The sequence below is a fragment of the Streptopelia decaocto genome (genome assembly GCF_964273445.1).
Source record: "Streptopelia decaocto genome assembly, chromosome: 20".
In the NCBI taxonomy this organism is placed as follows: domain Eukaryota; kingdom Metazoa; phylum Chordata; class Aves; order Columbiformes; family Columbidae; genus Streptopelia; species Streptopelia decaocto.
In genome coordinates this window covers 5,931,536-5,959,059 of record NC_138675.1, presented here as the reverse complement: position 1 = coordinate 5,959,059, position 27,524 = coordinate 5,931,536, and the positions used below count along the sequence as shown (strand labels likewise).

General features: G+C 48.2%; 2 protein-coding genes across 2 annotated transcripts; both read right to left on the bottom strand.

Annotated features, from left to right (window-relative positions):
- Positions 1-773: 773 nt before the first annotated feature.
- ATAD3A (ATPase family AAA domain containing 3A) lies at positions 774-14,985 on the bottom strand. The gene is made up of 16 exons (XM_082070087.1): positions 14,826-14,985; positions 13,825-13,901; positions 13,083-13,184; positions 12,917-12,976; positions 12,496-12,565; positions 12,169-12,334; positions 11,386-11,455; positions 10,331-10,486; positions 10,042-10,098; positions 9,439-9,564; positions 8,285-8,409; positions 6,957-7,008; positions 6,306-6,376; positions 4,668-4,835; positions 4,042-4,150; positions 774-1,181 (listed from the first exon to the last, which is right to left on the bottom strand). Exons 2-16 carry the CDS (start codon positions 13,867-13,869, stop codon positions 1,002-1,004), a joined length of 1,557 nt encoding a protein of 518 aa, XP_081926213.1. The 5' UTR covers positions 13,870-13,901; positions 14,826-14,985; the 3' UTR covers positions 774-1,001.
- Positions 14,986-16,195: 1,210 nt separating this feature from the next.
- Positions 16,196-27,161, bottom strand: VWA1 (von Willebrand factor A domain containing 1). The gene is made up of 6 exons (XM_082069961.1): positions 26,284-27,161; positions 21,725-22,288; positions 19,865-20,143; positions 19,179-19,451; positions 18,271-18,540; positions 16,196-17,598 (listed from the first exon to the last, which is right to left on the bottom strand). Exons 1-6 carry the CDS (start codon positions 26,354-26,356, stop codon positions 17,558-17,560), a joined length of 1,500 nt encoding a protein of 499 aa, XP_081926087.1. The 5' UTR covers positions 26,357-27,161; the 3' UTR covers positions 16,196-17,557.
- Positions 27,162-27,524: the final 363 nt, after the last annotated feature.

Genomic DNA, 27,524 nt, shown 5'->3' with positions numbered 1-27,524 from the left:
ACATAAAAATAAAATATGCAGTTTTGGCTTATATAGCGAGTCCTTCCTCTCTTCCAGTGCTGCCCACAGCAGCGGAGCTTGTAACAAGCAGCTGTTAGTGGGGCAGGCAGGTCTGGGCACCCCCGGCTGCTGTGGGACACCTGCCCCGAACCAACGAGCAGCTCTAAAACGCAACTTCAAATTCTCCCCTGGCATCCATGGAAAATACCAGAGAACTCTTGAGAGAAGATGGCAGCGGAGGTTTGCAGCCGCAAGAACTGCTGCTTCCCTGGTGTCCCCAGGACCCTGGTGACCAGCCCCGTTCCGCTCCCGCGCTCACGAGCTCCGAACCAGCCACCAGCGAAACGGGCACAGCAGAGATCGCTGTCAGTTCCTGTCGGAGCAGAACATCTCAGCAAGGTACTCAAGGGCACAGATTTAGGTCAGACAAATGTGCTTGCACAGTGTAGATACTAAAGGGAACTCAGAGCAGAGCGCAGAGTTCAAATCCAGTTCAAACTCAGAAAAAAAGGGAAGAAAACACGCAACCAATTTTCTGACCTCTTGTATGTACACAGAGCAAATGTCACCTGATGGAGACAGGCCTGTGTTCACGCCTTGACAACGGCACATTTCTCAGTTGTTCCAAAAGTGCAGCAAAAGGCTCACGTAGCAAGAGCAGCTTGTCGGCAGCAGCCAGCAGCACACAGACCCTGCTCGTCTCTCCCTCCTCGGCCAGGATTTGCAGTTTGGGGCTCTCCAGCAGGACAGGCGACACAGACTAACACAATCAATGGCATTTCAGCAAGGGGGTCCTTTAATACAGTTGCTTCTGCCTTATTTAAACACTTTTTTTCCCCAGTGCACTCTAAAAACACAAAATCAAAGGGCAGACCGAGGCAGCACCCCCTCCCTCGCACCAGTGGACACGTTTCTCCCAACACATGATTCCACCAAGGGTTCACCCCGAGGACCCTCCCAGCGCTCTCCCCACGCGCGCTGGTCCCGCGCCTGCAGACTCCTCACACCGGTGTTCCCTTGGGGAAAGGCAGCAGCGGGTTCTTCCCAGACTCTTTGCTTGCTTCCGCACCCTCCGCTTTCAGCCACTCCATCTTCTGCTGATGTTGCTGCACGGCATCAGCCACGCGGGCATCGATCATGGCCTCTGTGAGAACGCCGTCCTCGGACGCATACGCTGCAGCCTGCAGGGGCAAAGGCTGAAGTCAGTGATGCAATTTCTACGGGCAGCGAAGACCTGAGCCTGGTCCCTCTGTTTTGTTATCTTCTCCGTGCATGTTTGCCCCCACACACCCTAGCACAACAACCAGCCTTGTTCTCAGCCCATGATGGCACCCAGAGCAATCTGGCACTAGGGTGAATATGGGCAACGTGGCGACTCCAAAATGATGTCAAATGTGCATTAATTTTGCTTTCCTCCTGCGTTCTGCCAGGAATCTCCCCTGCACCACTGCTGTGCTGTGTCAGCTGCCACCCCGTACTCACCTGCCCTCCCATCTCTCCAATTCCGCTTGGTAAATTCACACTCAGTCCTGTTGCTACTTTGACAGGCAGCACAAATCCGATCATAGCTCCTTGCAGAGAGGGCTAAAAACTACAGACATCCTTGCCAAACAGCCCACACCATCTCCAGTGGTGGTTTAGGGGAAACAGGACTGTGCGCTGCTTCTCTTCAGCTGCAGCAAAAGGATTCACTTGGCTCCAAAGAGGCGGGACAGCCGCGCCAATGGACATTTTGGAGGTGACAACAGGAGCAGCCGTACCCTCCGAGCAAGGGGAGGATGCTCACGCTGTTGGCTGTACGACCCATCTCCAAGGTAACACCGCAACTCCAAGCTACCGGTTTCTAAATCTGGTTATTCCCTACGCGAGCGACTCCGTCCTGTGGCTCCTTGTACAGCGCTCTTGTCACCAGGAGCTGGTGTTTTTAAAATGGAGTAAGTGCCTTCCTGGGATGTGCGTTCTGTGCCTCCACAGGACCGAAATGACACCTTCCCTTCCTTGCTGCCACTGCATAGACCATAAATTCCGCTGTGGAAACTCCCGCAAAGCTGTGCAGTTCACGCTCTGTTGATTTTCTCAATGACTTTCTATTTATAGAAAGCCTCGGGCCCTGGCTGTCAGGAAAGCAAATGGGAGAAGCAGCTGTCCCTTCTGGGAGTAGCTTGCACACATAAAAATGGTCCCGAGCCTCATTTACATTCATACCTCTGCCTTCTGCATGGACATATTTTAACCCGTTTTCTCCAGTGCAACTATTCACTTTCTATAACTCGAATCCAAATATGAAATAATGTGCAAACGCAGTGTTTGGGGGAAGCAGAGGGATAGAGCGCAGATGATAAGTCCAGCCTAGATGACCTCATGTTTCATTTCAGCCAAGAACTGTGGTTTGTTTTAACTTGGCCAAATTAATCTGTATCCTTTGAATCACATTTAGGATGAAAACAGCCTGCTCAAAAAAACCCCAAAACACAAGCACACACACTCCACCCTGCTTACTTATAACGTCCTTCAGCTCAGATCCCTATAGAAACATTAAATTCTCCCCATAACTTGCTCAGGCAGATGCTTTTTTTCATTTTAAAATATAAATAAGGTTCATGGAGCAAAAAGGCATTTATGTCAGTGGCACAAAAGACAAGAAAATGACAAGCAGCTCATGTCTATTGTTAACACTGGGACATAAAACTCCTGGAATTCTCTTCAAGTGTTGCCAAAACAATTTTGCAGAGGTTAGGGCTGGTACAGCGAAACGCTGCTTTTTTGACAGTTTATCTAAAGCATGACAATGGGTTTAAGTACAGGGTGCAGAACGGGGAAGTCTGCACATCAGTATAAACAGATCTGAAGGGAATTTTTAAGTGTGTAAATGTATCTAATGCATGCTATATTCATAAAGGATTAGATATGGGGAATGGAAGGCACAAGGACAAAAGGGAATGCTCGGTCTCCTGCAGAAGAGATTAAAATGGATTTCTAGCATGCAGACTGTTAGCTGCGCCAGACAGCAATATTGTTCCCAGCGCTAGAGGTTACACCCTCTGCTTTTCCGCATCTTATTTCTTCTGTTTGGTAAATTCAGGACAAACTGAGCCAGACTGAATCAACAGTGAACTACAACTTCATGTAAATGACAGTTAATCAATTGCAAACCCAGCTTAGAGTGGAATTAAGCCTACAAAAGCTGTAGCTATTGCTCAGGCTTCTAGTTTAACTGAGGTATTTATGTGAAAAGCAATATTGGCAGAGCACTCCAAGAACATCTTCATGGGACAGGACTCAGAGGCCACGGGACTGCAGAGTGGCCAGATGCTGCTGTTCTGGGTTCCTTGGATGGTTTCTCCTGCTTCAGAACTTCGCTCTTCTCCAAACCATCTCAGGTTCAGTTTGGCCACGAGAGATGACCCCAAGCAAGCTAAGTAGAGCTGATGGGGATCCTGGCATCACTAATCTCCACCAAGTCCATGATAAACACCTTCCTGTGCTCCTGCCCATTTCCTCAGGCACGGATTCAGGAGTGGAAGCAGGAGTAGCAATGCAGCATCTCAAATCAAAAGTTCAGTCGTACAGGAGTTTAAAAGACCAACAGTTCAAGAGTTAAGTCTTATCTGTGGTACGTAATCACCTTACAGCTGTTGCATGCAGCTGTGGAAAGTCTGATAAGCATTTCTTGAGCCAGTTACGCTGGTTCATACAGCCCGTACCCCCCGAAATGTGCCAGGACATCCGTGCAGCTGTGCAGTTAACTTGTCTTACCAAACTATTTTTAGTTCTGATCAGCTCCCTGACCCAGTTCACAGCACAGCCACACAAAGAGCTGCACCAGCGCAGGGGAAAGGATCGCAGAACAGCAGGAATACGAGGCAGGACTAACTCTGCCAGAGACGCCCGTCAAACTGCAGCTGTAATCCTTCCCTGGTAGGAGAGAGCACTGTACCAGCTACAAAGCCAAGCCAAGATTTGAGACTCCAACATCAAACACTTAAACCTTCCAGAAAGGGAAAACAAACCAAGAAGGCCGGTGAGAAAAGCCCAGCTTACCTGCCAGGCCACAGCGAGCTGAGAGATCTCTCGGCCAGACATGCCCTCTGTCAGCCTGGCAATCTCCGAGCACTTCTTCCCGTAGTCAAACTGCGCCAGCTTCAAACGTCTAAAAAGCAGGAGAACGGGGATTAGTTCACATGTAGCCACAGGACAGGACAGGAGGGTGAGGGAGTCAGAGGTAGGCTTTGTAAAGATCAACACTTACAACGAAATCAAAGATCAGATTGGATCAATCTCTGGAGAAAGATCCAGCCTGAGCACAGAAGTTGTTCTGCTGGGCCCAAAAAGCCTGATTTTGTGGCACAAAGAAACATATAGACCTGGATTAAGACCAAAAAAGTGCAAGACTGCACAGCACACAAGGAAACGAGTCATTTGGTCTGATTTGTCTCGGTTAAGCCAAGCAAAGATAAGTGCTCGGATGTGAGGAGTTCCCACAGCGTTCCTACTTGCCTTATTGCTTCCAGTGCAGTAACTGATCTCGCATCTCTCCAGCTCTTAGGTGTACTACTTATTTAAAGTGGGTTTATAGGTACAGTGTGATGGAATACACAGAAAAGGAGATGAAGAAAAACAATGAAAGAGAATCCTATAGAGTGGGAGCGTTCTGCAGGGATACTCACTGTTTACCCTCTGTGGCTGGCTGCAGGATATGCTTATCAAAATACATCCTGACGAGCCGCTCCCGCTCTTCCAGCTGCGGCAGATCAAAGTTCACCATTTCGTCTATTCGGTCGTTGATGGCCCAATCGAACTGCTCAGGCTGGTTGCTTGCTAAAACAAGCATAAACCTGGAAGTATGAAACAAGAGAGGGAAGACTGAAAAACCCATAAAAATAAAAACTGATGAGCCAGTCTGAACACTGAGAACTGCCATGGCCAGTATTGAAGACTCATTCTGCCCTAAGAACGAGGGAATGAACCACTGCTGGGCCTGCGGGTCGGAAGGTCATTCTTCAGCAGCTGGTAAATGTTGACTTGTTTCCTTCAAGAAACTCTGGCAACATTCCTGCTACTGCATCTAACGTGTGCAGGGAGAGAGGCATCCACAGCAGGTACCATAAACCAAAGTTGGTTTGTTTGACCAAGCTCTGCTCCACTGTACAATGTGCCACCTTACAGGTCCTGCTCTCTCCTGCTGCATTTTGAAGCCAGAAGCCCTTTCTTTTGCTTTGTAATGATGCTTTTTCCCCACGCCAATTCCATTTTAAGGCTTTAATTAATGTTACCAGTTTAATAGTGCATTATAATTTGAAATGGGCTTTTAACCACAGCTATTGGAACACTGACGTTCTTGCAGTGTGTTTAAATCCCAGCCTGCAGGGGGCTGTGTTCTTTGCTGTCATTTCTGAAGATAACTTCACCAACCCAAGAGCCAAACCCCTGCAGAAATACAAGCTTATAAAGGACTGACATGCAATGAGATATTCAGGCCTTGCCCATTCCTGTCATGAAAATGATACAAATGAGCAAGATAAGCAAGCAGCCAGCTAACCAGCAAGAGAAAGTTCTTTGGGAAGTTTAAGCCAGGGATTCACAATACTTAAGTTCCACTGGTGACAATTCACCGGTAAAGTGATAGTACTCCTCAGGGTCCCACCAAACCAGCCAGATTTACATGCACTATTAGACTTATTCGAGTGAACTCTTATTGCCCACAGCAGCAATGAGGCTGCTCAGAAGTAAAAAGCCGTGCATGAATCACAAGGACGTGTTCAGTCTCCCAGAATGGCTCACAGTTTAAATTAGGGTTGAATTCCACGTCTGACAAGATGACAGCCCAAGGGTTTTGAGCGCAGGGAGAGCACCCACCAGCACCCAACGAGCATGCCCTGAGCGCTGCTAAAGCAATTTAACATCAGGGGAAACTGAAACACCACCCGTTTCAGGAAAGAATTTCCCTACGGTGCTGGAAGGGAGTCACACACAGTATGGATGACATGTGAGAGGGACTGCATGCCCTGTGCATGGTAAGTGCTGTCCCGAAAGGCAGTTCAGGATCCCTTTTGCCAAAGAAACACCCTTTTTACAAGCACTGATCTCCACCCTGTGTATGGCCCTTCTGAGTTCTAATTTCCACGTCAAAGGAAAAGATGAAGTAGGAGCACATGACATTCAGCATATAAAGGGGCTATTCTACGCTGATTTTTTCATGTCCTTAATACCACAGTTCATCCATTTCCAAACCACAGACTCTTTAAAGACTTTCCTCAATCCAGGGAAATATCAACTGCTGTAAGGGCTGAAAACTGGATACCTACTTGTTGCTGTGCTGCCCTGTTCTGTGCAGGAATGCATTTAAAGTCGCTCTGAGATCTTCACTGATTTTCTCCTGTAAAGATGAAATCCAAAGGAAGATCAACTGCTTGGGGACCTAAGACAGGCCACAGTTTCAAAGAGCATTATTGACAAAGTGAGTTCTGTTGTTGTCAAGTATTTGCACTACAGTAGAATCCAAAGCGCTGTAATATCTTAGAAAAGAGCTTCAATGTGTATACCCAGGAAAAGGGTTAGGAATCAAAGCACAGAGATTAAATATTCCCCCAGTCACTCAGTGATTCTCTTGACTTCAAACCCAAGGCTCCCACCAGTGGCTCAGGTGGCTTTCCCTGCTGAACACTATTTTAGCTGGGAAGTTCTATAAGGTATTTAGAGGAAAATAAGCCACCATAATGAATTCGCATACTCATTTCAAGTCATCTTCTAGGGAGAGCTCTTTACATAGACCATTTGGGTTCAAATAGCAGGTCTGGAGTCAGTGTACAATACGGTGACTTATGAGGTGAGTAGTAAGGCACCTGTTGGTTTTAATCTTTTGCCTGTTGAAGGCAGCTAATCAGGTTAAACAAGACGGCTGTTGGCTGACTAACCCTGCAGCACGGACAGATAACAGGCATAGATAAAGCACTTACTGTTGCCCTCTTCCGCAGAAACGCGTCCGCTTCATCCACAAACAGCAAGAGGCTGTAAAAGGAAAGCACTACACAGTAACAGGAGACAGGTAAGTGAGGCTCAAACGGCTCAAGAACTCTCCTGTCCCACTACCAGGCACCCAAGGATCACACAACCAAACTCATTTCTTAAGGCAGCATTTCTCAGCCAAGCTGCAGCAACATGGCCCATCCCAACACTTAAGAAGAGGCATCAGCTTAAGACACCTCAGGCTATAAATCTGACCCCAGGCCTCTGGAGTTTTGTTTCTTGCTGTTCAGAAGCAACTCCAGGGCACACCACCTCAACCTCCTCTGATTTTTAGACACAGATGGGAGTTTCCATGGTTTGGCAACGGGCTCGTACCTACCAGTGCTGGTGTGTTACTGCCAAGTTGACGTAAATCCTTGAAATTTAGACCTGGCTCTCCAAGTACTTGTGAAAGTGTTTATTTTTACAACCCCTCCTATTCAGAGAAATGTGTGCACAGGCACAAGACAGGTACACAAGCATACAAGAAATCTTGGTGACAACAGCATCTTCCTGCCATTTTTCTTCCTTATACCATTCTGAAAACCTGAAACCAGAGTCCTTCCCTGCAACTTGCTTTCTTATTTTGTTGGGTTTTTGCTTTCCAAACCGCAATAATATAATGGTTTTACTACCCGCGGAGAAGTGAATTAATAAAGTTAATGAATAATTCACAAAAATAAATTCCCTTATAACCCAAGGGTAGCGCTCTTCCCAAGAGACGAAGCATATAAGGATGTTTATCAATAACAGAACTGAGTTGCTCATAAAGCTGTCACAGCTTGTATTACCTTCTTGTCTAGCTTCAAAACCAGCTTGCTTTCAAAGGATTTCAGGGCCTATTAACATCTTCTACTCAACTCCAGTTTCTCTGAAAATATTCTCAGCTAAAGAGCAGTGTCTTTTATCACAACAGCTTTCTGCTAATAAAGGCAACACAGTACTAACTGTGTTGGATATCCAGAATAAAATCTGCTTAAATACTTGAACGTTACTGGAGCTTGGAATATTGATGTATGGACATACGTAACTTTTGATCACAACTTTCATAAAATGGCTATCTGAAGTGTACGGAGTTCAAAAGCACAGAAGATTTCACCAGGACAGAGTAAACTCAGCCCCAGGCAGTGCTGTGAAAGAGAATTCTGCAGTGGAAGCACCCAGCCATCTTCCCCCAGCTGGGTGTCCTCGTATCTCTCCCACCTTCTGAACTACATCGTTGCAGCGAGTTTCTTTGAGCAAGAACCCAAACGGAGGATTCCGAGGCAGCTCTACTCACCCTCTCCTACTGGTGTTTGCCCAGTCGAAGAGTTTGTGCATGGCAGTGACTCCTTCCCGCCCCATAGGGGCAACGTCGCCACCGGTCATGATGGCGTAGTCCATGCCCGAGTGCACAGCTAATTTCTGGAAAATAAGAAAACAAAATGAGGTTAAGTGGTCTCTTTCGCTGCAAGTCCACGGAAGAGTAGGAGGGAAATAAAAGTAGTTTAGACCTATCAGCATGCTTGTTTGCAAGGGTAATAATTCTTTAGTCACTTAGAGGCAGCTTTTAGCATTGCTCTGAATGGGAACGAAAGACAGAAGATCAGTCTTATGGCAATGCACAAAATTTTAATGCTTGAAGGCACTGCTGAGAATACTTAGACCTTCAACTTTGACTTGTGTATTGTGTAAACTTTCCTCCACTCTTTTCTTCATGCTTTAGTTTATAACTTCCTCTGTGCAGCAGAACAAGATTCTTTTCTCAACTAGATGCCTAAATAATACAACTCAAACAAAATTTTATTCGTTTAAAAAAAATAAAAGACTGGAATCGAATGGTCGGTGAACCCAATGAGGATTTAGGCAAAATAACAGAATTTTCTTTTTAGTGCATCGATAGTGACCAAAAAAATTCAACCTGTATCAGCATGTGAAACCTGCTACTGTTCAACAAGTATGTGAAACCTCAGTGGACAAGCACTGAAGAGCAAGTCAAAAATCAAATCCTGACTCAAATCAATTCAAAAGCCATCCTGGCAGCACGTAAGCACAGTAAAACCAGACCTATCTCTGCTCTGGGATTAGTAAGCAACAGCAGGACAGACCCTATTTAGACAAGTGCATGAGATGAAGAGAGGTGGCAGCAAGACAGGGGCTGCTGTTGCCATTTCACAAGTCAGGGTTGCCAAGTGCCTTTTCCAGATGGAAGGGCTCTTCTGCCTACGCTTCACGCTAGAATCCAAGCAATTGTACTAATTCTAGAATCCAAGTGACTCTACTAATTCGGAGTTGAAGCAGGCTGGATGCCCCTTCCTCCCTTCCCAGAGACACGAGAACACAAAGTTCACGCAATACTACATAACAGGTTTCAGACCAGAGTGGGTGCTCAGCCCCCCCAAGTTTGCAGAGCACCCACAACGTGCAGGTTGGCAGAACCTCGCTGGGTTTTACCTTGGCAAAGAGCGTCTTTCCAGTGCCGGGGGGACCGTACATGAGAATATTCCTGTATAGGCTTTTATTCTTTTTTGTATTTCGTGTTGCTATGGCAATGTCTCTCACACGCGCCTCTAACTGTGGCTGCAAGGAAAGGGTTAAAGTTACGGAATAGAAAGTACCAAAGACTTGCATCTATCAGCTTCACAGATCGGTACCAGCAAGAAGGCAGCTCCTGCAGTCTCAAGCTTTTAAGCCTTAACTTCGGCTGCTTATCACTTCAGACCAGGGTCATTTCCCCTTCCATGTCGGGATTTACTCAATTTTAAGTTCTGTCCACTTGGCTACGACACCTTTTATAAGAAAAATCAGCAGTGTGAAAGCTATTCCTGCAGGAACTAAGATTTCCAACTGCTTTACACAGAGGGAAAAAAGGTTAACAGAGTGCTTAATGCCTGTCACACTGAACACAAGAGCTTATTTAGGTCTTGGTGCCCCGAGGGTACTGTTTGCAGAATTACTGGAATTACAGCTTTTGAAGTGAGTGTAAACAAACAGCCTTTCTTATTTAGACTCCAAAGTCATCCTTCACAGACCAAGAGAGCAAAATAGAGTACTCACGCTGAGAACAACTCCTTCAAGGGCATCCTGAGCCTTGCTGGTAAGACGCTTACCAACCTACAGAGGACAAATTCAATTATTGAGATGTAGAAATTAGAGTTTTGACAACTCACTTGGACAAACAAGTCATATAAAATGACAATGTACTCAGCCCACCTACGCCATCTCTTAATAGTATAATAAATTTATTTGCAGACCCATCAACAGCTCCTTGCGTGATACAAGAGCTGCACAAGGAGTTTTGCATCCTCACGGCTGAGTGCAACTCAAAAACAAAGCTGCATTTTACCTTGATGGGATGCTTCAGCGCCTCCAGCACAGTAATGCGTGAGGTTTCTCTCACCAGGGAAGGTTTGCCCAAACGTGCTTCTATGTATCGCCCCGCTACCGCCGTGGCGTTCTTGGCGGAGTAAACACCCACTGCCAACAGGGTTAGACCTGCCACCTGCAAAGAAAAGGGAAGAATGACAAGAAAAACACTTGGCAAGGCAACATTATTGTGTGTAGCAAAAAGCTTCTGAGCAGAATCTTTGGGGTTGAACGGATGGGAAAAGGCTGGAAAAAAGCAAACCTTACAGTAGGCAGGAAGAGCTGAAAATCCACAGCTAATTTAGAGGAACCCTAAAAGAACTGGCTAATTCTTGCCTCACAGTCACTTTCCAACGCAACAAAAAAATATGAGTTCTGGCTGTGTTATCTCCTTTCCAAAAATAAATGTATTTTTTTTCTTGAAGCTAAATGTCCCAAATTCACAAGATAAGAGCTCATCAGAAGCAAAGATGACCATAATGCAGGAAGCTGGTATCCGGGTCAAAAGAATACGCAGCTAAAAGCACTAATCTACAGAAGGCTCTAAATACTTCAGGCATTCCAGGTACAGCCTGCAGATTCCAAAAGGATCCACTAAAAGCACATCTTGTTCTCCCCAGTGCGCTCAAAGCATCTTTTGTATCAGCCTCTGTGTATAAAACCAGAGGGTGGAGCAGATGGCAGAGTCTGACTTAAAGCAAAATGTCCATTTTAACAAGCCATGCTACTAAAAATATACTTTCACTGCAAAGTTTTGTTATAAGTAGTGCACTGAGAAACAACGTTATGCCCACTAGAAGCCGCTGCCACGCTCTTTTTTGTCCTGTGAAAAGACACTGCCCTAGCTTTTAATCAACTTATTTAGCGACATAACAGTTCTCTGAGTACCCTCTAGGCTACACCAAAATTAGATATAAAGTTTTGAGATAAGCAAGCAGCAAAGCAAATTTTAGATCATGTTCTGCAAGGTCTCAAAGGTCTGGAGAACAGAACACAGACTTTTCTGGAAGATGTCAACACACGTCACAATCTTACCGTGGCTGTAACTTTATCCCAGTCTGTTACGAAAGCGCGGAATCCTTCCCCGAAGAGCATCCCAGCTGTCCTGGGGTAAACAAGCAGCAAGGCAGGCAGGAGAGAAAGGAATTACAAAGACTGAATTGAAACAATTTACAAGACAACTTTATAATTATCATCTTCAGAAGCAGTCAAAGCTAATTGAGGGCTCACCTGGGAACTGAAACATGAACAAGCGTGGCAAATACACTTATAATCATCTGATGTCTACACCTGATCTGCGACTAAATCCAGAAAAGCATTTGGCATTAAAATGATATCAATATCTTTCTCTAATACGTTAATGGTGCTGAACTGCAATAAAAGGTATTTAATCCTAAGGCTTTTAAAATTCAAAATCTCAAAGGATCTAAAATTAACAAATTACAAACCGAAGTGCCCATCCCTTTGCAGACAGACTGCTTTATACCTTTATGGCACATGTTCGGAAACTGAAAAAACTCTCAGAGTTTTCAGAGTAATTGAGTCTCAATCTTATTACTAAGGTTTGAAGTAACCCATTAGAAAAACGGTATAAAATTCACAACTATCTAAATAGCCTCTTCGGTTGACATTCACATCACAATGTAGCATGACAGATGAAAGAGAGGATTCTCTTTAGTATGATTCCTGTTATTCAGAGCACAAGATACAAATGGACTTCTGATGTTCCTCAGAGTTTAGAGGAACAAACAGCAAAGTTTCCTACATGATGGGAGAAATCTGCAAAAGTCAACCCGTGCCCTTCTGGCTCGCACATACTTGAGGGACTCTAATACTGTCTGGCGATGCTCAGCAGCTTTTAAGCGGATCTGCTCCCGAATAATGTCTGCGTTCTCCCGCTCAGCCTTGGCACGGGCTCTCGCCTCTGCCTCCACACGCAGCATCTCGTTCTTATGCCGCAGCTCCATCTCTCGCTCCACGGTAGCTTGAAAAGAAAAAAGGACAGAGGAGAACAATCTTTTTGGGCTGGCTTAATCCCAGGCAGCAGGCAGGTGAAAGAAATGTGTTGCAACAATACTGACAAGGAGTCAAAGATCAGTAAGGAGAACTCATCTGTCACTAGCTAAGCAAAAGTGACCAGCTTACCACGTCTCATGGCCTCCTGCTTCTGTACAGATTCCTCCTGCTTCCGCAGATTCTCTTCATTAGCAAGTTGCTACAGGTGGAGGTGACAGCAAAAAATGCGTTAAAATTATAAGAACTTGGGTCAAGTAGGTATTTGTATAAGCTTAAATACTACAAATGTGTTCAAGAAGCTAGTGCTTAGGTTGAAGTGCATTCTTCCTCTCCCCATCTCCCAGATTTGTACTCTCAATCCCATGCTCAATCAGTGGCTTTGTCCTCACTCCTGACCTTTGATTTGCCTGGCCAGCGCTGCCAATGCCAAAAGCAAATTGTACAGATCAAAGTGACAGCGCTCAGCACCAGGGCCCAGTTCCAATCACCACTTTGACTTCAGAAAGCTCCTACACAGCTCGCAGCTGGGTTAGAGATGAAGGTACCGTACCTGCTGTCGCATCTGTTCATCATAGCGCTGCCTTGCCAGCTTGTCCTGGTACTGGGCTCGCTTCAAAAAAAACCAAAAAGATGAGGCAATGAATGGGTTGTTGCCATTTCCATGAGGAACACAACCAAGGTATTCCCTTCACTTGGATTCCCCCTCATTTCCTTACTGCTTGATGCTGTTTTGTTTCTTCACTGAGCGTTTTTCGTCTCTCTTCTGCTTGTACCCGTATCTGCTCATTCTTCAGCTGTTCTATGGCAGCTTCATACTCCTAATAGGGTAAAAAGATAATCGGCACAATGAGCTCGGTAAGTCATCCTATAGAGCAATTCTAGAGACAATTACATTCTAAGAAAACCATCTGTAATCAGAGTGGTACCCGGAAAAGCTGACCAACGACACAAGGAAGGCAAAATGTGATCATAAAACATGATCGTAAGAAATCTCATAATCAGCCATTTCAGAATTTACTACAATTCATTTTTAAAAACCCCAACAAACCAACGCTCAAACAATTCCCAAATTCCTTTAGAAAAGAAAGTCTATCCTCTACCCAACTACTTTAGAGCTCCCTGCATAAAACTATTGTCATTCCCTAAAAATGGTAGTTATGTTCTAGGAGATATGGTAGTGATATTCTACAAAACCACTCATGACATGGAAGTTATAAACAAGGCCACAAAACATGTCCAGGAATAGTCAAAACCAGCTTGCACTTAATCTTCCAGAATTACTTTTTTTTGGTTGTAAAAGGCAAGTAACTATGATTCTCTGAAGCTGAACAGCAACAAGAAAAACTTAACACCCTCTGCAGGTTGACAGAAAATGAGACTTTGATTCACCCCCCCCCCCAAAGCTGCCAGTTGCCTGAGGTGGGCTGGCTGTACAACAAATTTGGAGTTCCGACACACCTTCAGTTTTGCTTGCTGCTCCAGCTGCAAGGTCTGCTCTTGCATCTGGGCGAGACTAAGAGCATCTTTCGCGTGGCCTGAAATGAACAGCAGGCAGAGGTTATCGACAGCACACAGGTCTCTTCTCAAACAAGAAACCGCTCCGTCTATTCCATCCAACCTGGCACTGAGACTGTCCAGTGCACTGCTCTGAAGTGGCACATTCAACATGCTTGGAAATGTTCTCAGCTCATGCATAATCTGAAGTCAACAGGGAGTTCTGGCTGATGGCAAGTTGAACAGGAACCAACAGTGTCCCTGGCAGCCAAGAGGGACCCATGTCCTGGGTGCGTCCAGCACAGCACGGCCAGCCAGCAGGGAGGGGATTGTCCTGCTCTGCTCTGGCCTCACCTGGAGCACTGGTGCAGGGCTGGGGACACAGGGTAAAAGGAAATAAAGCTACTGGAGAGGGTGCAGAGGAGGCCGTGAAGTTGGTGAAAGGTTTGGAGCCGTGTGAAGAGCGGCCGAAGTCAGTGGGTTTGTTCAGCCTGGAGGAGGCTGAGGGGAGACCTGAGGGAATGGCAGAAGATGTGCCAGGGGAGGGTCAGCTGGACATGAGGAAAAGGTCCTTCACCCAGAGGTGCTGGACGCTGAACAGGCTCCCCATGGAGGTGTCACAGCCTGACAGTGTTCAAGAAGCGACTGGACAACATCTTCAGACACGTAGTGTGAATGTTGAGGTTGGCACATGCGAGGACAGGAGCTGGACTCACTGCCCCTGGTGGATCCCCTCCAATTCACGCCATTTATGATTCTATGAGCTGAGAACGCGCTGCAGCACCTTCCTCCCCCTTCCCAGGCCCCGGAGAGGCCGTTCGGAGAAGCCACCGACCCCAGTGACCCGCGGGGCGCAGCGGGCCCCGGCGCCGCCCCGGCCCTGCGGACACGCACGCTCGGCAGAACACGGAATCCCAGACACCGCCCAACGGCCCAGCCCTGCCCGGCCGCGGCCCCTCACGCACGGGACGCGTCCAGCTCCCGCGCCGCCTTGGCCGCCCGCTCCAGGCCCGTGGGGTCGAAGTTGCTCCATTTGTCCTTGGGCGGTTGACGGTCCCCGGCGCCGCCGCCTCCCCCCGCCGCGCCGCCCCCCGGAGCCGGCGGGAGGGACAGCCCGGCCGCCCCCGCCGCCGCGTCCCCGCCGCCCCCCGGGGCCGCCCCGCGGTTCAGCCCGAACAGCCACGACATGACGGCGCCGGGCAGCACGCGCGCACGCGGAGGACGCGCCGCTCCCCGCGCGCCTGCGCGAGGGCGGAGGGGGCGGCTGCTGATTGGTCCACAGCGCCCGTCGCACGGGGCACGTCAACCGCGGGGCGCCCCGCCCCCGTCGCGCCCTGCTAGGGCGCGTCTTCTGATTGGCGGGCTCGGGCGGGGAAGCTTCGATTGGCTACGGGGGAGAGGGGGCGGGACCGCTGAGCTGCGGACGGGGAGCGGAGAGGGACAAACTGGGGCGGAGGGGTTTCTGCCTAGCAACGGGAGGGCGGGGGCGTCGCTAAGGGCAGCGCAGGTTAAAACTAATAACGAATAAAAACGAATAACAAATCTCTGTGCCTGCGCTTGACACCGAGGTGTATTTCTCTTGCAGATCTGCTCCTAATCACACTGCTTGTAAGGTGGAAGGCAACATGAAAGCAGCTAGAAAAGAGGAAAAATGAAGGAAATAGCTATAAAAAAAAAAATCAGAAACATGTTTAAAGGTCACCTGCAGGCTGGAATGGTGTAAAATGTAGAATACAGTCTAGATCACCTTCAGGATGCAGAAGCCAGCCAGCAGCAGTCATTTAAGTGCCTTTTTTAATTTAAATGTTCATGTTTCTTCCCAAATGCACAATTAAGTATCTCAAAAAGTTCCCACAGAATGCTTGATTTTTCTATCAAACCTTTTTTTTTAAACTGTTGGTGACCTGGTGGATTCATTGCTTGTTCTAAAAATCAGTACGGGCTCTGCTGTGTGATTCCACAGCGTCACACACTTTAATTTTGGAAAAGCAATACAGCGGCAAAGCAGTTAACATCTGTTTCAGTATAACATCCCTCAATATAACTCATCACATTTTATCTGCAGTTTTCTGGGAGAGTTTAGTTTAACTTACCCCTCCAACTTATAATTTTCATGCTTACAAGTGCTACTGGTTCTGCCAAGAGTTAAGGAACATTTACCTTTTGTCTCCTTGCAAAACAATTCTTACTGAAGCTGAGACACTACCAAACATTTATTTCTACTTATATATTTCTTGAGTATCAGCTTCTCAATCCATATATCTTATTAGAACAAAAGCTTCACTTACCAGATTTGCCCTTACTGACACCAAGAATGAAATAATAATTCAATAGCTCTTGTATAATACATTTAATCATCTTCAAAAGGATGCATTACAACGGGGGGCATGACACATTGATGTATTAGTAAACTACGCAGGGAGTTGTGCAAAATTAATCTGTGTACTAAAGCAAGAATGAACAAGATTATCTTATTGCATGAGAGATTCCAGAGGCTCCATCTTCCCCTCAGCACAGAGTCTCCATTAAGATTAATCAGTCACAAATGTACATTCCAAAGGAGAACACAAATCATGTGAAATCCTCTCATCAAGTTAATGAATGACTCACCTCCCTCCTCTCGCTTCCTCCTGCACAAGAAGACGCAGCCCAAGGCAAACTCCCCATAAACCCAGATGTGATGAATTCAGCACTCAGGACACAAGGTCAGAGACGAAGCTTTAAGAAGTTACATTAACCGTTGGACTCAAAACTAAAGGTCTCTTCCAACCAAAACGATTCCATGATTCTAAGCCCAGAAGCAGAGCTAATGTTTGTAGGATGGAGCGACACTGCATGGGGGGCTCTCCAACATAAAACACAGCTTTAAAAAATAGTTCCACATGTAGAACAAATAAGCAATAAATTTGAAATAGAGTGAGCATGACTGAGGGGAGGTGTCCCCACTGATGCTGGGGTTTGTTACCAGAGAAATATATACATTTAACAGCTGGAAGCCCTGAATTTTGGAACTGTGCTGCTCCAAATAGCTTCGTCACTAGGTATTAAAACTGCCTTTTCTTTTTTTCCAGGCTCCCTTTCAAATTTCTCCTAATGCTTTTTCCTTCCATCCCTGAGACGCTATACTTTTGGGATGCCTAATCTGAGCTACCTGTTGAGTACACGGGATGAGTTGGAGGAAAGCTGCTCTTCCTTAGGTGTGTCAGTGTCAATGGCTGTTGGCAACAAGAACAGATTTGGCTGCATTTAATGTTTTCTCTGAGCGCAGGTGCCCAGAACTAAAGGCCAGTGCAGGAAACAGCTGAGTCTGGAACGTGCTTATAAGCTGCAAAAATAAAACTGTATCAACATTTAATAAATAGGGAACAGGCAGTAAGCAAGCAATAGTAAGGATCCATCACTTTGCCCCTTTTTTTTTTTTTTTTTGTTATTTGTCAGGCATATTTATAGAAAAGAAGGTACAGATTTGGGATCTATGAGTCAGATCGGTTGTTCCATCCAGCCAAGCCAAAGCTTTAAGCTCTGGGAGAACTGAGGACAGCATTGAGGAGGACAAGCAGGACAGCTCAACAGACAGTGCAGGCTGGGGGATGATCCATGAGAGCTTTCTGCTTCCCTCCCCGACCCCTCCTGTTTGTCCGAGTCTCTGTCCAAGCAAGATTCCTTGCTCCGTGGGAATCAGTTGACTCCAGAGTCATCATGCTCTTGGTCTGTGGTTATATCCTTGGGCATCTGTAGCTGGGGAGAACACACACAAAAATAACATCAGCTTTATCCACCCCTTCTCCAAATTGACTCAAATCAGGGATCTCATCCCTGTTATCATCCAGACTATCGCTCCATCCTCTTGCTAGGAAAAAAGGCTGCGCTTCTGCACTGTCGCACAGCTGCTTTTCAGCTCTTACTTCACTTAAACCTGTCAATAACCCCTTTGTGTTTCACAACAGTAAGTGGTTTTTCAGTAGCAGAAGGAGGAAAGCAGATGTGTTGTGCCTTAGGAGCTGTGTTTAGTAGTTAGCTTGTCCCTGCCACGTTGAAAAGCGAAGCAGCCAAGAGTCCAAATGACTTTCAAGCAGCGCTTCCAATGCCCATGCCAGCTTTGGCAGACTCCCCAACCTTGTCTTCCCGAAATACTTGCAGGGCTGCCTGCACTGTACACTTTTTCCTCCTGCCTTCAAACTAAAAGCCACTAGGAGGAGCATTTATCTTAAAAATGGGGGAAACGAGCCCATTTTTGAACAGTAGGTTTTGCTGGTAGCTGTGATGAAGCTCTCTTGGCAAACTAGTTGATGAGCACAGAACCTTCCACCCATGAGGACTCTGTGCTGGATCTCCAGCAGCTCGGTGCCGTTCAGGCTGTTTTCCCCTTCACTAAAGCCCCCCGGGATTCCGTCCCGCACCCCAGCTCACCCGGCTCCATGTGCACCAAGCGGCACAGCCCTTTGCCCGCCTGGTTCTTGTACACGGGCTTCACGCACACTTTGTTGGTGGTGCCCGAGGGCAGGTCTGTGAGGAGCACGCTGTGGACCTGCGGCGAAACGCTGAGAACAGACGAAGGGCCGGTTTGCCGCCGGCATCTGACTCTGTAGCCGAGGACTTTCCCATCGGCAGCGTCCCAGGAGGCTTTCAGGGTGTTGGGACCCATGTCTTCAAAGCGAAGGTGCCTCACTTTGGAGCCCTCTAGAGAAAGAAGATTAATGTTACTGCAGGGCGTTTGTATGGAGTGGTCCTTACCACCCAGCTACTAATTAATCCTTAACTTTGTCCTGGTACCAGCACAAAACACTTTTGGCACCGTTGGACATTGTCTGGCCCCCTCCTGCACTCTCAGCTGCCATTATTCTCCAAGCTCCTCGCTGCTGGATCCTGATAAAAGCTAAATTTTGCCTCCTGTAGTATCTTTACAGTATCTTTCAGAGCAGAAGATTCTGCTGACGAAGTTTCCACCTCTCTGATGCTAATTCACAGACAGGAGGGAAAGTCAGTCTTTGTCTCTTCATTATGGACATTCAGGGATCTCCAAGCCCATTCTGATGTGACTGCACTAGCAGTTTGGCACTCCACACCCTGGCATATCAGTCATATTGTGTGGGTATCTGACTTTATTTCAGCCCCATGCCTTAGCTATTTGCTACATCCTAACAAGATATCATGTGCTGCTCATCAGAACCTGCACTTTTCCCCTTTTCTCATCCCTCCCCAGTCACTGGAGTGTTTTCTGGCTTCACCCAGAGAGAGATGATCTGTGCAAAGAACCAGGGACGCTGCCGAAACTCCTCGTGCCCACACAATTTCCCACCAGAGTGCTGCTCACTCACCTTCCTGGGTGCACGCTTTGGCTGACAGGGATCTCTCCTTTCCCGAGTTGTACACGGCAGTCACCGTCACTAGATAGGTTGTATTGGGTGCCAGATTCTCCACCACGGTGCTGTTTTTCTTACCATCCACCTCCAGCAGCTTCGCCGAGTTCCCGGGCAGCGGCCCATACAGGATCTGATAACCCATCACACTGTCCAGCGTGGGAGCCCAACTGACCTGGAAGCTGTGTGGCCCAGACTCCGAGATGAAGACCTGAGCTGGGGTTATTTCCTCTGAAAGCAACGTAAAAAGATGTGGATGAGTCTGTAATTCAAGGCATAAGAATGCTGTCAGAGCGGCATAATTGACCTACAGCATATCTGGTTTTCAGGAGGTGGAAGGAAATCGACCCAGCAAGTGGATGTTGATAGTGATCCGAGTCAGTGCAACCCCACTCAGCCCTCATAAAATGTTTTCTCTACCTGATTCCCTGTTCTGGGCAGTCTGGAGCATCTTTCTAAAGCAAGAGCTGCCAGCATAAAGCAACCACCTCCTCATTATGTTCTGTCCTAACCAGAACCATCTGCCTCCTGTGATCAGAGCGTGTGGCTGTGGGATGCAGACCAAGGGCTGCCCTGGTTCTTTTATACACGTGAGGTCAGCACAGTGGAGAATCCCCCCTTCATCACAACTGCGTGTATTTTACCTGGCAGAGTAGTAACTCTTGTTGCCTGCGGAGGGAAGTAGTGGATGTTGGATTCAGGGATGAGTACAACCTCGTAAGCAGTTTCTGGTGCGAGGTTGCTTAGCGTGAGGCTTGTGTGAGCCCCAGACACCTGGGTTGTCCTCTTCCTCGCTAGATCACCTGCTGGGGCGTACTCCAGGGTGTAGTAGCCGGTTTCTTGGGAGAGGAGTTGGGGCCACGTCAGGCGGAAGCTGCTTGAGGTGATATCCACTGCATGGAGCCGATTTGCTTGGATAACGTCTGGGAGAGGAACAGTAGCAAGAAATCACTACTGGCATTAATACGCAGAACCTGGCATATCTAAAATATGGGTAATTCTGGACAAGAGATGGAGCCTCCAGCAACGCTGGGTGACAGCTGAAGTCACCTATGTGCAGCCAAGCCACAGCGATTCACTGAACCAGACCCTACTTGAAAGGCTCAGGAGCACAAAACTAAGTCCTTGAAGTCAAACACAAAGCTAAAAAGCTCTGCCTGTCCCCAGGAAGAAGGGGTGAGTGGGGATGCCCAGCGTTTGCAACATTCATCCCAGCTGAGGTCACTCCCCGCAGGGTTTCACAGAGACCCTTTGTCTCGTGACATTCAACATTCAGAGCCGCCCTTGTGCCATCTCGCCTCTCCCTCCCCTTGCACAGAGGCTTCTCTTCAAGGCTCGTCCTACCTTTGAATTCTAGACCCGACACAAGCACCTCTTCTGGCGCCCTGCGGTGCCCCAGCTTCCTCTGCCACTCGACCCTTCCCACGCGTGGGGTCTCCTGAGCCCATCTTGGGCAGAATTCCCCTGTTCTCTGATCTTTCAGAAGGGCAGAAACACACAGGACTTTGTTTCCAGCTCCAGGGAAATCACATACAAAGACATAAATATGCCTTTCTTTTTTTAAAGGGCTTTTAAAAGCACCCTGAGCCTTAAAGTGCATTTGCTCTGCACAGCATCTCTCCTGAAACCTTATGATAGTACCCTCCAGCTCAAGCTTCAATATTTCAGAGTGCCATAAGTAGCTCTCACTGGCTGCCCATTACACGGAGGTAACACAAGTCCGCCCAGACCTGCAAGAGAACAGGAGCAGCCTCGCACTCTCAGGCTCATCGTTTAGCTGGGAGAAGCTTAACTCTCCTCCTCCAAGCTGCTCCGAGTCCCTGCCAGCCTCCCTGTACCAAATAAAGCAGCCTCATTTTTTCCTCTGAGCTGTTCTTTGGCTCCTCTGGGCAGTGAGGAACATTTCCCACCCTGTGCCCTGCTCCCATCACACTCCACCCGGCTGGAGCTTGGAGGAGCCAGAGGGTGGGAAGCAGCACCAGACCCTTCTCCGAGCCCCATGACTACCAGGGGCCAAGCCAAAGGAACAGGGAACAGAGGAAAGGTTTCAGTGCCAAAAGCCCTGCCAAAAATTTCTGAAGGCAAAGAAAATGCTTCTTAACCCGGCAACTCCTATATAAAGGTGTAGTGAGCTACTGCTGTGGAGACTGAACTCTTTCATGGAGGGCTCTCAGCCCACCTGGGACAAGAACAAAGTGGCAGCCAGGGACCATTCTGTTGGAGCATCCCTGGAGCATTACAACTCATTACGAACACACGTTCAGCTCACTAACAGGTTGCAGAAGGGAATTTGTCCCAGTCAGCCACTGAACCTTCAAAGGGGAATAAGGATATTTGTTCCAGACCTCCTAAAAGCCTTAACTTGGACCTATCACATTGTGGATGAAGCATCTCAGTTTGCAAGGGCAGGAGCTGTGAGTCAGGAGGAACATTGGTTTTATGGGATTCTCACACTACCAGCCCTGTTGCAAACACCCAGTGACCACAGCCCAGCCCCACCATACCTAGGATGGCATCTCGAAGCTCCTTGGTGATGATGGGCAGGTCATCAACATCCACAAAGTGCAGGTGCTTCTCGGGAGGTTGGCTGGCAGCAGCAGAGAGCTCCAAGTAATTCCCACGGCCAGTGCTGACAATGAAGACTGTCACTCCCATGTCCTTCAGGAGCTGCATGGGTTCCGAGATGTCATCACTGGAGAAACCATCTGTCACCCAAACCAGCACCTTGGGAACATCTGGCCGGGCACCAGCTCCATCACTGAAGAACTTCTCCTTGGCATAGGAGAGCGCTTGGCCTGTGTTAGTGTCACCCATGAGCTGCCGAGTGTCCCGGATGGCTTGTTGCACAGTCCCGCTGGACAGGTACCGGTCAAAGGGGAACTCCATGGTGGGTGTCGTGCTGATGTGGATGATGCTGGTCTGGACATCCTTGGGGCCAAAGGTGAAAGGCCGCAAAAGGTCCCATATGAATTCCTTGACCTTGGAAAACTCATAGTAGGAGACGCTGCCAGAGCTGTCCAGCAAGAAGAGGAGGTCCCCCTCGGAATTGGAAACAGATGGCTGGGGACCTACAGAGGAAGAGAGAGGGAGATGTGTTGGTGAAATGGTGTGAACCCAGCTCGGTTATCTTGTGCCGAATCTCAGAATTCGGTGAGGATTTTGCTGGGTAAAGACCCAGCTGAACAGCAGGATTGTGACCTGTGTTGGACTATTTGAGTCCTGCTGCTTTCTCTGGGTTCAGTCTCACTTTGGGATGTCTGATCTAAGCCCTGCCCGGGAGGGTCACTGGAAGGAAAGAGGCTAAAGCACTGCGGTGGAGCTGGAAAGAGCCTAAGAAACATGACAGTCTTTCCAGGCACATGTTATTAACTCATTACACATAAACTGAAAGGCCAGGGTGGTGGAAGAGGCAGGAGCTCAGGGTGGAGCCAGAAGTACAACCCGCAGCTCCTGGATCCTGCTCTCACCGCTGCAGAAAATACGTCTCTGAGCTACATCGGCTTGTACCAACACCTCTTGTGACCCAACACCAGGCTGATCCTGAGCACTTTCTGCTCCAAGCTGGGCGTGGAGATGTTCCAATGGGAACATTCCTGAGCCAGCATGTCAGTCGTGCCCTGTGCCAGGGAGCAGCTTCTGCCACCCAGAACTGCTGCTCTGGGCTAATGCCGTCCCAGCGAAAAAACACTGCACCAAGAGAGCTGAGCATAATGTTAACATCCTTTAAACCCTGGTTTGAGCCATCACACGGTGCTGGAAATAGCTGTGTTGGTTAGGAGGCTCTTTAGGAAGAGCTACAGCTCCACACCACGATGTTCTGTGTGGATGGTAGAAAGCTTTGGTTCACAATTGGTTAACAAAAGCAACAGTTCCACTGGTGGGCAGGTAGACATTTTGGAGCTAAAGAGATTGTCTGTGGGTGGAGCAGAAGGCTAATCCTTCATACAAGCAAATACCATCAGTTACCTCTACTTAACACTCAGCCCTGCGTAAGAGAGAAACAAATTCCTCCCACTTAGATTTTGGCAGCAGAAAGGAACCATTAAAAAAAAGTCTAGACAAAGGATCCCACTACACCAAGAGTGTGGCAGTGATTATAAAGCAACTGGACACTCCATCGTCCTTCCCTTCAGGTTTAGATTTAGAATTCGCTCATCTTTCTTCCTGCTCTTTGTGCCTGGTCCAACACAAACATGCCAACTGTGCCAGAGGTGGGGCTGCGGAGATTCTTTCGTTACCAGTAAATCCCCGCGTTACGCAAGCGGCTGCTCTTTTCAAGCAGTTTCCTTTGCTTTACAGCAAAAGAAGGTCGGCTGCTTGGCAAGATGCCAAGTGGAGATTTCTCATTTTCGATGATGTTCTGGGAGAAGGGGCACCCATTCGCACCTCCCTGTCCATTCACACCTCCCTGTCCATTCACACCTCCTTGTCCATTCGCACCTCCCTGTCCTTGTCCATTCGCACCTCCCTGTCCCTTCGCACCTCCCTGTCCCTTCGCACCTCCCTGCCCTCTCAGCTGTGAGGCTTCTGCTTCTGAAGAGCTGAGGAATAACACTACAGACCTCATACCACTGCTGCCCCTGTGCTCTGCTTAAACCTAGGGGACAACAGAGAACACACGGCAGTGTCCTGTTGTCACCCTCTGGCTGATACACAGATCATTTGGAAGGGAACGATGTGGGAGAAAAATGTCACCCTGGAATCACAGTGCTGCCTATTTAAACACTTGGCTTTTCCAGGAGAAAAGCAGCTGGTCAGAATTCCTTGTCTTGCACCGAGATGCTGACAGGACACATCCGCTTCCAGAGCTCCCCACGCTCTCAGCTGGGACCCGAACACCAGCCTGATTTACACAGGGCTTGGAACTTGTAAGGCAGAAAGGAATTAACAGCCCAAGAGATCATGTCTTGTCTTGGTTTATGTTGTAAATTCCATGTTTGTCTTCCTTTCTTGTTGTTTGGCCATGCAATTAAATGTCCTGCTCTGAGCAGAGCCTGGTTGGGAGGCTGGAGGACACGGTCGGTGCTTCCCTGGGGCCCCTTGGGACCTTGCTGAGAGGCAGGAGAAAAACGTTTTACAGCCAGGAGGTGTTTTACACCACAAACCACGTCTAAGAGCAGCCTGTGCCCTGGGAGATGGTTAGATCACCTGCTTGTTCAAGGAGCTGAGCCCCACCAAGCAAAATAGACTCATGTGACTAAATGCACAAACTGCTGATGCATGTCCCAGCTCGTCCACGCCACAGATTACAGGCTGGAGGCTGAGAAACGGCACTTCGGAGAAATTCCTCTGGCAGGAAAGAAGCTGAGTTGCCATCTCCTGTGATCTTTTCAGGGGTTTCAGGATCTCTGCTGGTTTACTTAGAGCCTCAGGAGTCCCGAAATTATGCTAGGTATGGAGCTGTGATTGAGATCAGTAGGTGCAGGACCCTCCACTCGCAGGGACAGCAACAGCCCCATCATTTTCTGCAGCTAGTCCAGAGTAACCAGGTGATGGCAACCTCAGATTCATTTATCGAAGTTTGAACTATCAAAGGGTTGTGCTTTGCACTGATGCAGAGATCTTAATCTGGACCCAAAGAGGGCAATGGTGGAACTGCCCATGCAATGCTCTGCTTCAACTTTGTGCCTTGGTGCACTAAGCCAATAACCATTGCCCTGAAAAAATGAATCATCCTGATCACGTAGAAACACCAGTGGCCACCCAGGAGCTTCCTCGCTTTGCCCACTGCAGCTGAGAATAAACCACAACCATTCACACCCAGTCAAGTCCATAGAAAACAGAGCGACCAGCCCATATCCTACCTCTCAAACAGCTCCTCTCGTTGTGTGACCATGTCACACCACCACAGCCCCTCCGGACACGTGCCAGCCCGTGGCCAGGAGCTCTGCCAGCCCGGCCGGTCGCTCACGGTTGCTTTAGGGAGGCCCCACATCAAAGCTGCTGGGGAACGGGCACTTTGCCCACCAGCAGGTTCATTTCCTCCAAGCCAGCATGTCAACACCACAACACACACACCTCTGCCCCTGGAGCAAGGCACGAGCCCTCTGCAAAGCCACAGCTTGCTTTTGCACGTTCTCCAAAGGTCTGAGCATTGTTTGTTAGCCCGGACTGGGGATCTGCCACATATGCTCCCACGGCAGCAGAAACGCATGACAATAGGAATAGCCGCTGTCTGGGTGGACGTTGAACATTGTGACAATGCCAGAGGCAGCGGGAGCATTCCTGAAACCGCCTGTGTCACTAGGGACAGGATCCAGCACCCTGTAAGGGATCTGAGCCACAGACAGTCTGCTCTGTGTGCCAGGGGCAGGATGGGACCCCAGCAGTCTGGGGACCTCCCGGAAAGACAGACAGACAAGAGCTTCGCTTCTCCTTTCACACAGGGTTACACTTCTCAGGTGCAATGACAACCAGGTACAGCCAGCAGTGGCTCTGCAGTCAAAGAAAACAACCTTTTTCTACTTGTGAACACAAAGCAGAACAAGAATAACTGCATCAGCTTGGCCAGCACGATGTGGGCTACATCTCCAACAGCGCAGAGACCAAACCCAAGATATTCACCTCCTCCCTGTCCCTTTTCCTGCTGTCAGCTCTGCGAGACTGACCCATCATCATTTTCCCTGAACAGTATCCATGAGAAAGCATCTTAAAGAGGAAATATAATGATTGAATTACAGAGATTAGCAAGAAAATAACAAGAGAGGTATAGTATCAATCCCTGTTTTTTACTTCTCTTAATCAACGTGCCTCAGTACACAACAGTGAGGAGTCAGGGCTTTTTCCACATGATTGCACTAAAATCTGCAAGTTTCTGAAACAGTTTCCTTCCCACTACTGGAAACAAGATCAAATTGCATTCTAAAATGACAAGATTAGAAAAGTTTTTTTGTTTGTTTTGTCCTTGTGCCAGCAAAGTAACATGCAAGTACAACTATATACCCAAAGCAGCTATATAATTTCAGCTTTTATTCTGAAAAGGTTTTACGAGAAGCAATAAGGACCAGGAGGAATTAAATGGGGGAAAGCAGTAAGGGAACACCTCGTCTTCCCAGGCACTCACCTCTCTCAGGTGCGTTCTGTCCCGCAGCAAACTGCAGCCACAAACCCAGAGAAATCACTGCCTTGGCCAACATAGCAAAGCCTGGTCCTGGGTAAACTACCTTAAATCCAAAAGCTCGGCTCTGTGAAGGCAGATGGAAGACTTCAGATCAGTCATATTACGTGCGAGGATCTACCGGATCCCAGGGTGCCACTTTAACGCCGCTCATGCCTCGAGATCCGACCGCTTCTTTACGTGTTTTGCTGGGCTGTGGTGTAAGCCCTGGCTCCTGCAGACAATTTTCCTTCCTCCCCCCCTCCTTTTAAAGCCGTAAATCCATCTTGACAGGAATAGCTGGAGGAGAGGCACAAACAGCACCCCTGCTGCTGTTCCTCTCCAGAGTTAAACTTGCCCCAGGAGCGTGGATTCAATTGCAGCCTGCGTGCAGCTGGGCTGGTTTGAAAAATATATCCCTATAGATAAAACTCTGGCCTTGCAAGACGCTGGCAGCAATCCAGCTACCGGGGGGAAAAAAAAAGTACAAGAAAAGCTCAGAAATCCAAAGCTGCTCTGCTCTGGAATGAGCTGGAAGAAGGAAAAACATGTATATAGAGGAAAGGAAAAGTAGAAAGGCTGGGGAGTGTGCCCTGCCCTGGGAATATTGGCTAATCTTCTGGGAGGAGGCGGCGGAGCGTTCCCAGGTCCTAGCGCGCCGCGGCGTGCGTCCCTTGCCCTGGGCTGCCCCGGGGCCAAGCGCGGGATCTACAAACCACCCGTGTCTCGCTGCTTCACCCGCGAGAAACGTTGGTGCACAAGTCACCGAGAAACACGCAGTCTGGGGGAAGGAACCTCAGCCAAGGTGGGAGCGAGAAACAGCGTTCCCTGGTGCAGCTGGTACATGCAACAGCGATGTGCCCGCGGATTATCTTCCATCAGGGTGGTGTTAAATACGTTACCAAGTCTGTTGAGTCAAAGCGGACTCACACGCCTGAAGATAAACCTGTGACAAACATCTTACTGGATGGAGGGGCAGAAGAGTTTGGCAGAGAGACCAAAGACCCCAGGTTCAGCCTTCGGAGCCACCTTCAGCCCCCCCATCGCCCTGTATGTACGAGACTTTCACCAGAACAACAACAACAAGAAAAAACACCAAAAGAAAAACCCACCAAAACAAAAAACAACCAAACAAAAGCCCAACAAACCAAACCAAGTTTCCCTTCCAATGGCTGTCCTGCTGCCCATGCATCTGGTTTTGGCTCCAG

Excerpts from the sequence above, each read along its gene's own strand:
- ATAD3A (XM_082070087.1), bottom strand. The coding sequence starts at position 13,869 with ATGCAAGAGCAGACCTTGCAGCTGGAGCAGCAAGCAAAACTGAAG. Across the intron at positions 10,487-11,385 it reads GGGATAAAGTTACAGCCACG|GTGGCAGGTCTAACCCTGTT; the intron begins GTAAGATTGTGA and ends TTTTCTTTGCAG. Across the intron at positions 1,182-4,041 it reads AGCTCGCTGTGGCCTGGCAG|GCTGCAGCGTATGCGTCCGA; the intron begins GTAAGCTGGGCT and ends TTGCCCCTGCAG.
- VWA1 (XM_082069961.1), bottom strand. The coding sequence starts at position 26,356 with ATGTTGGCCAAGGCAGTGATTTCTCTGGGTTTGTGGCTGCAGTTTGCT. Across the intron at positions 19,452-19,864 it reads AAGAGTTACTACTCTGCCAG|AGGAAATAACCCCAGCTCAG; the intron begins GTAAAATACACG and ends CGTTGCTTTCAG. Across the intron at positions 17,599-18,270 it reads CTTGGTGCACATGGAGCCGG|CTACAGATGCCCAAGGATAT; the intron begins GTGAGCTGGGGT and ends TGTTCTCCCCAG.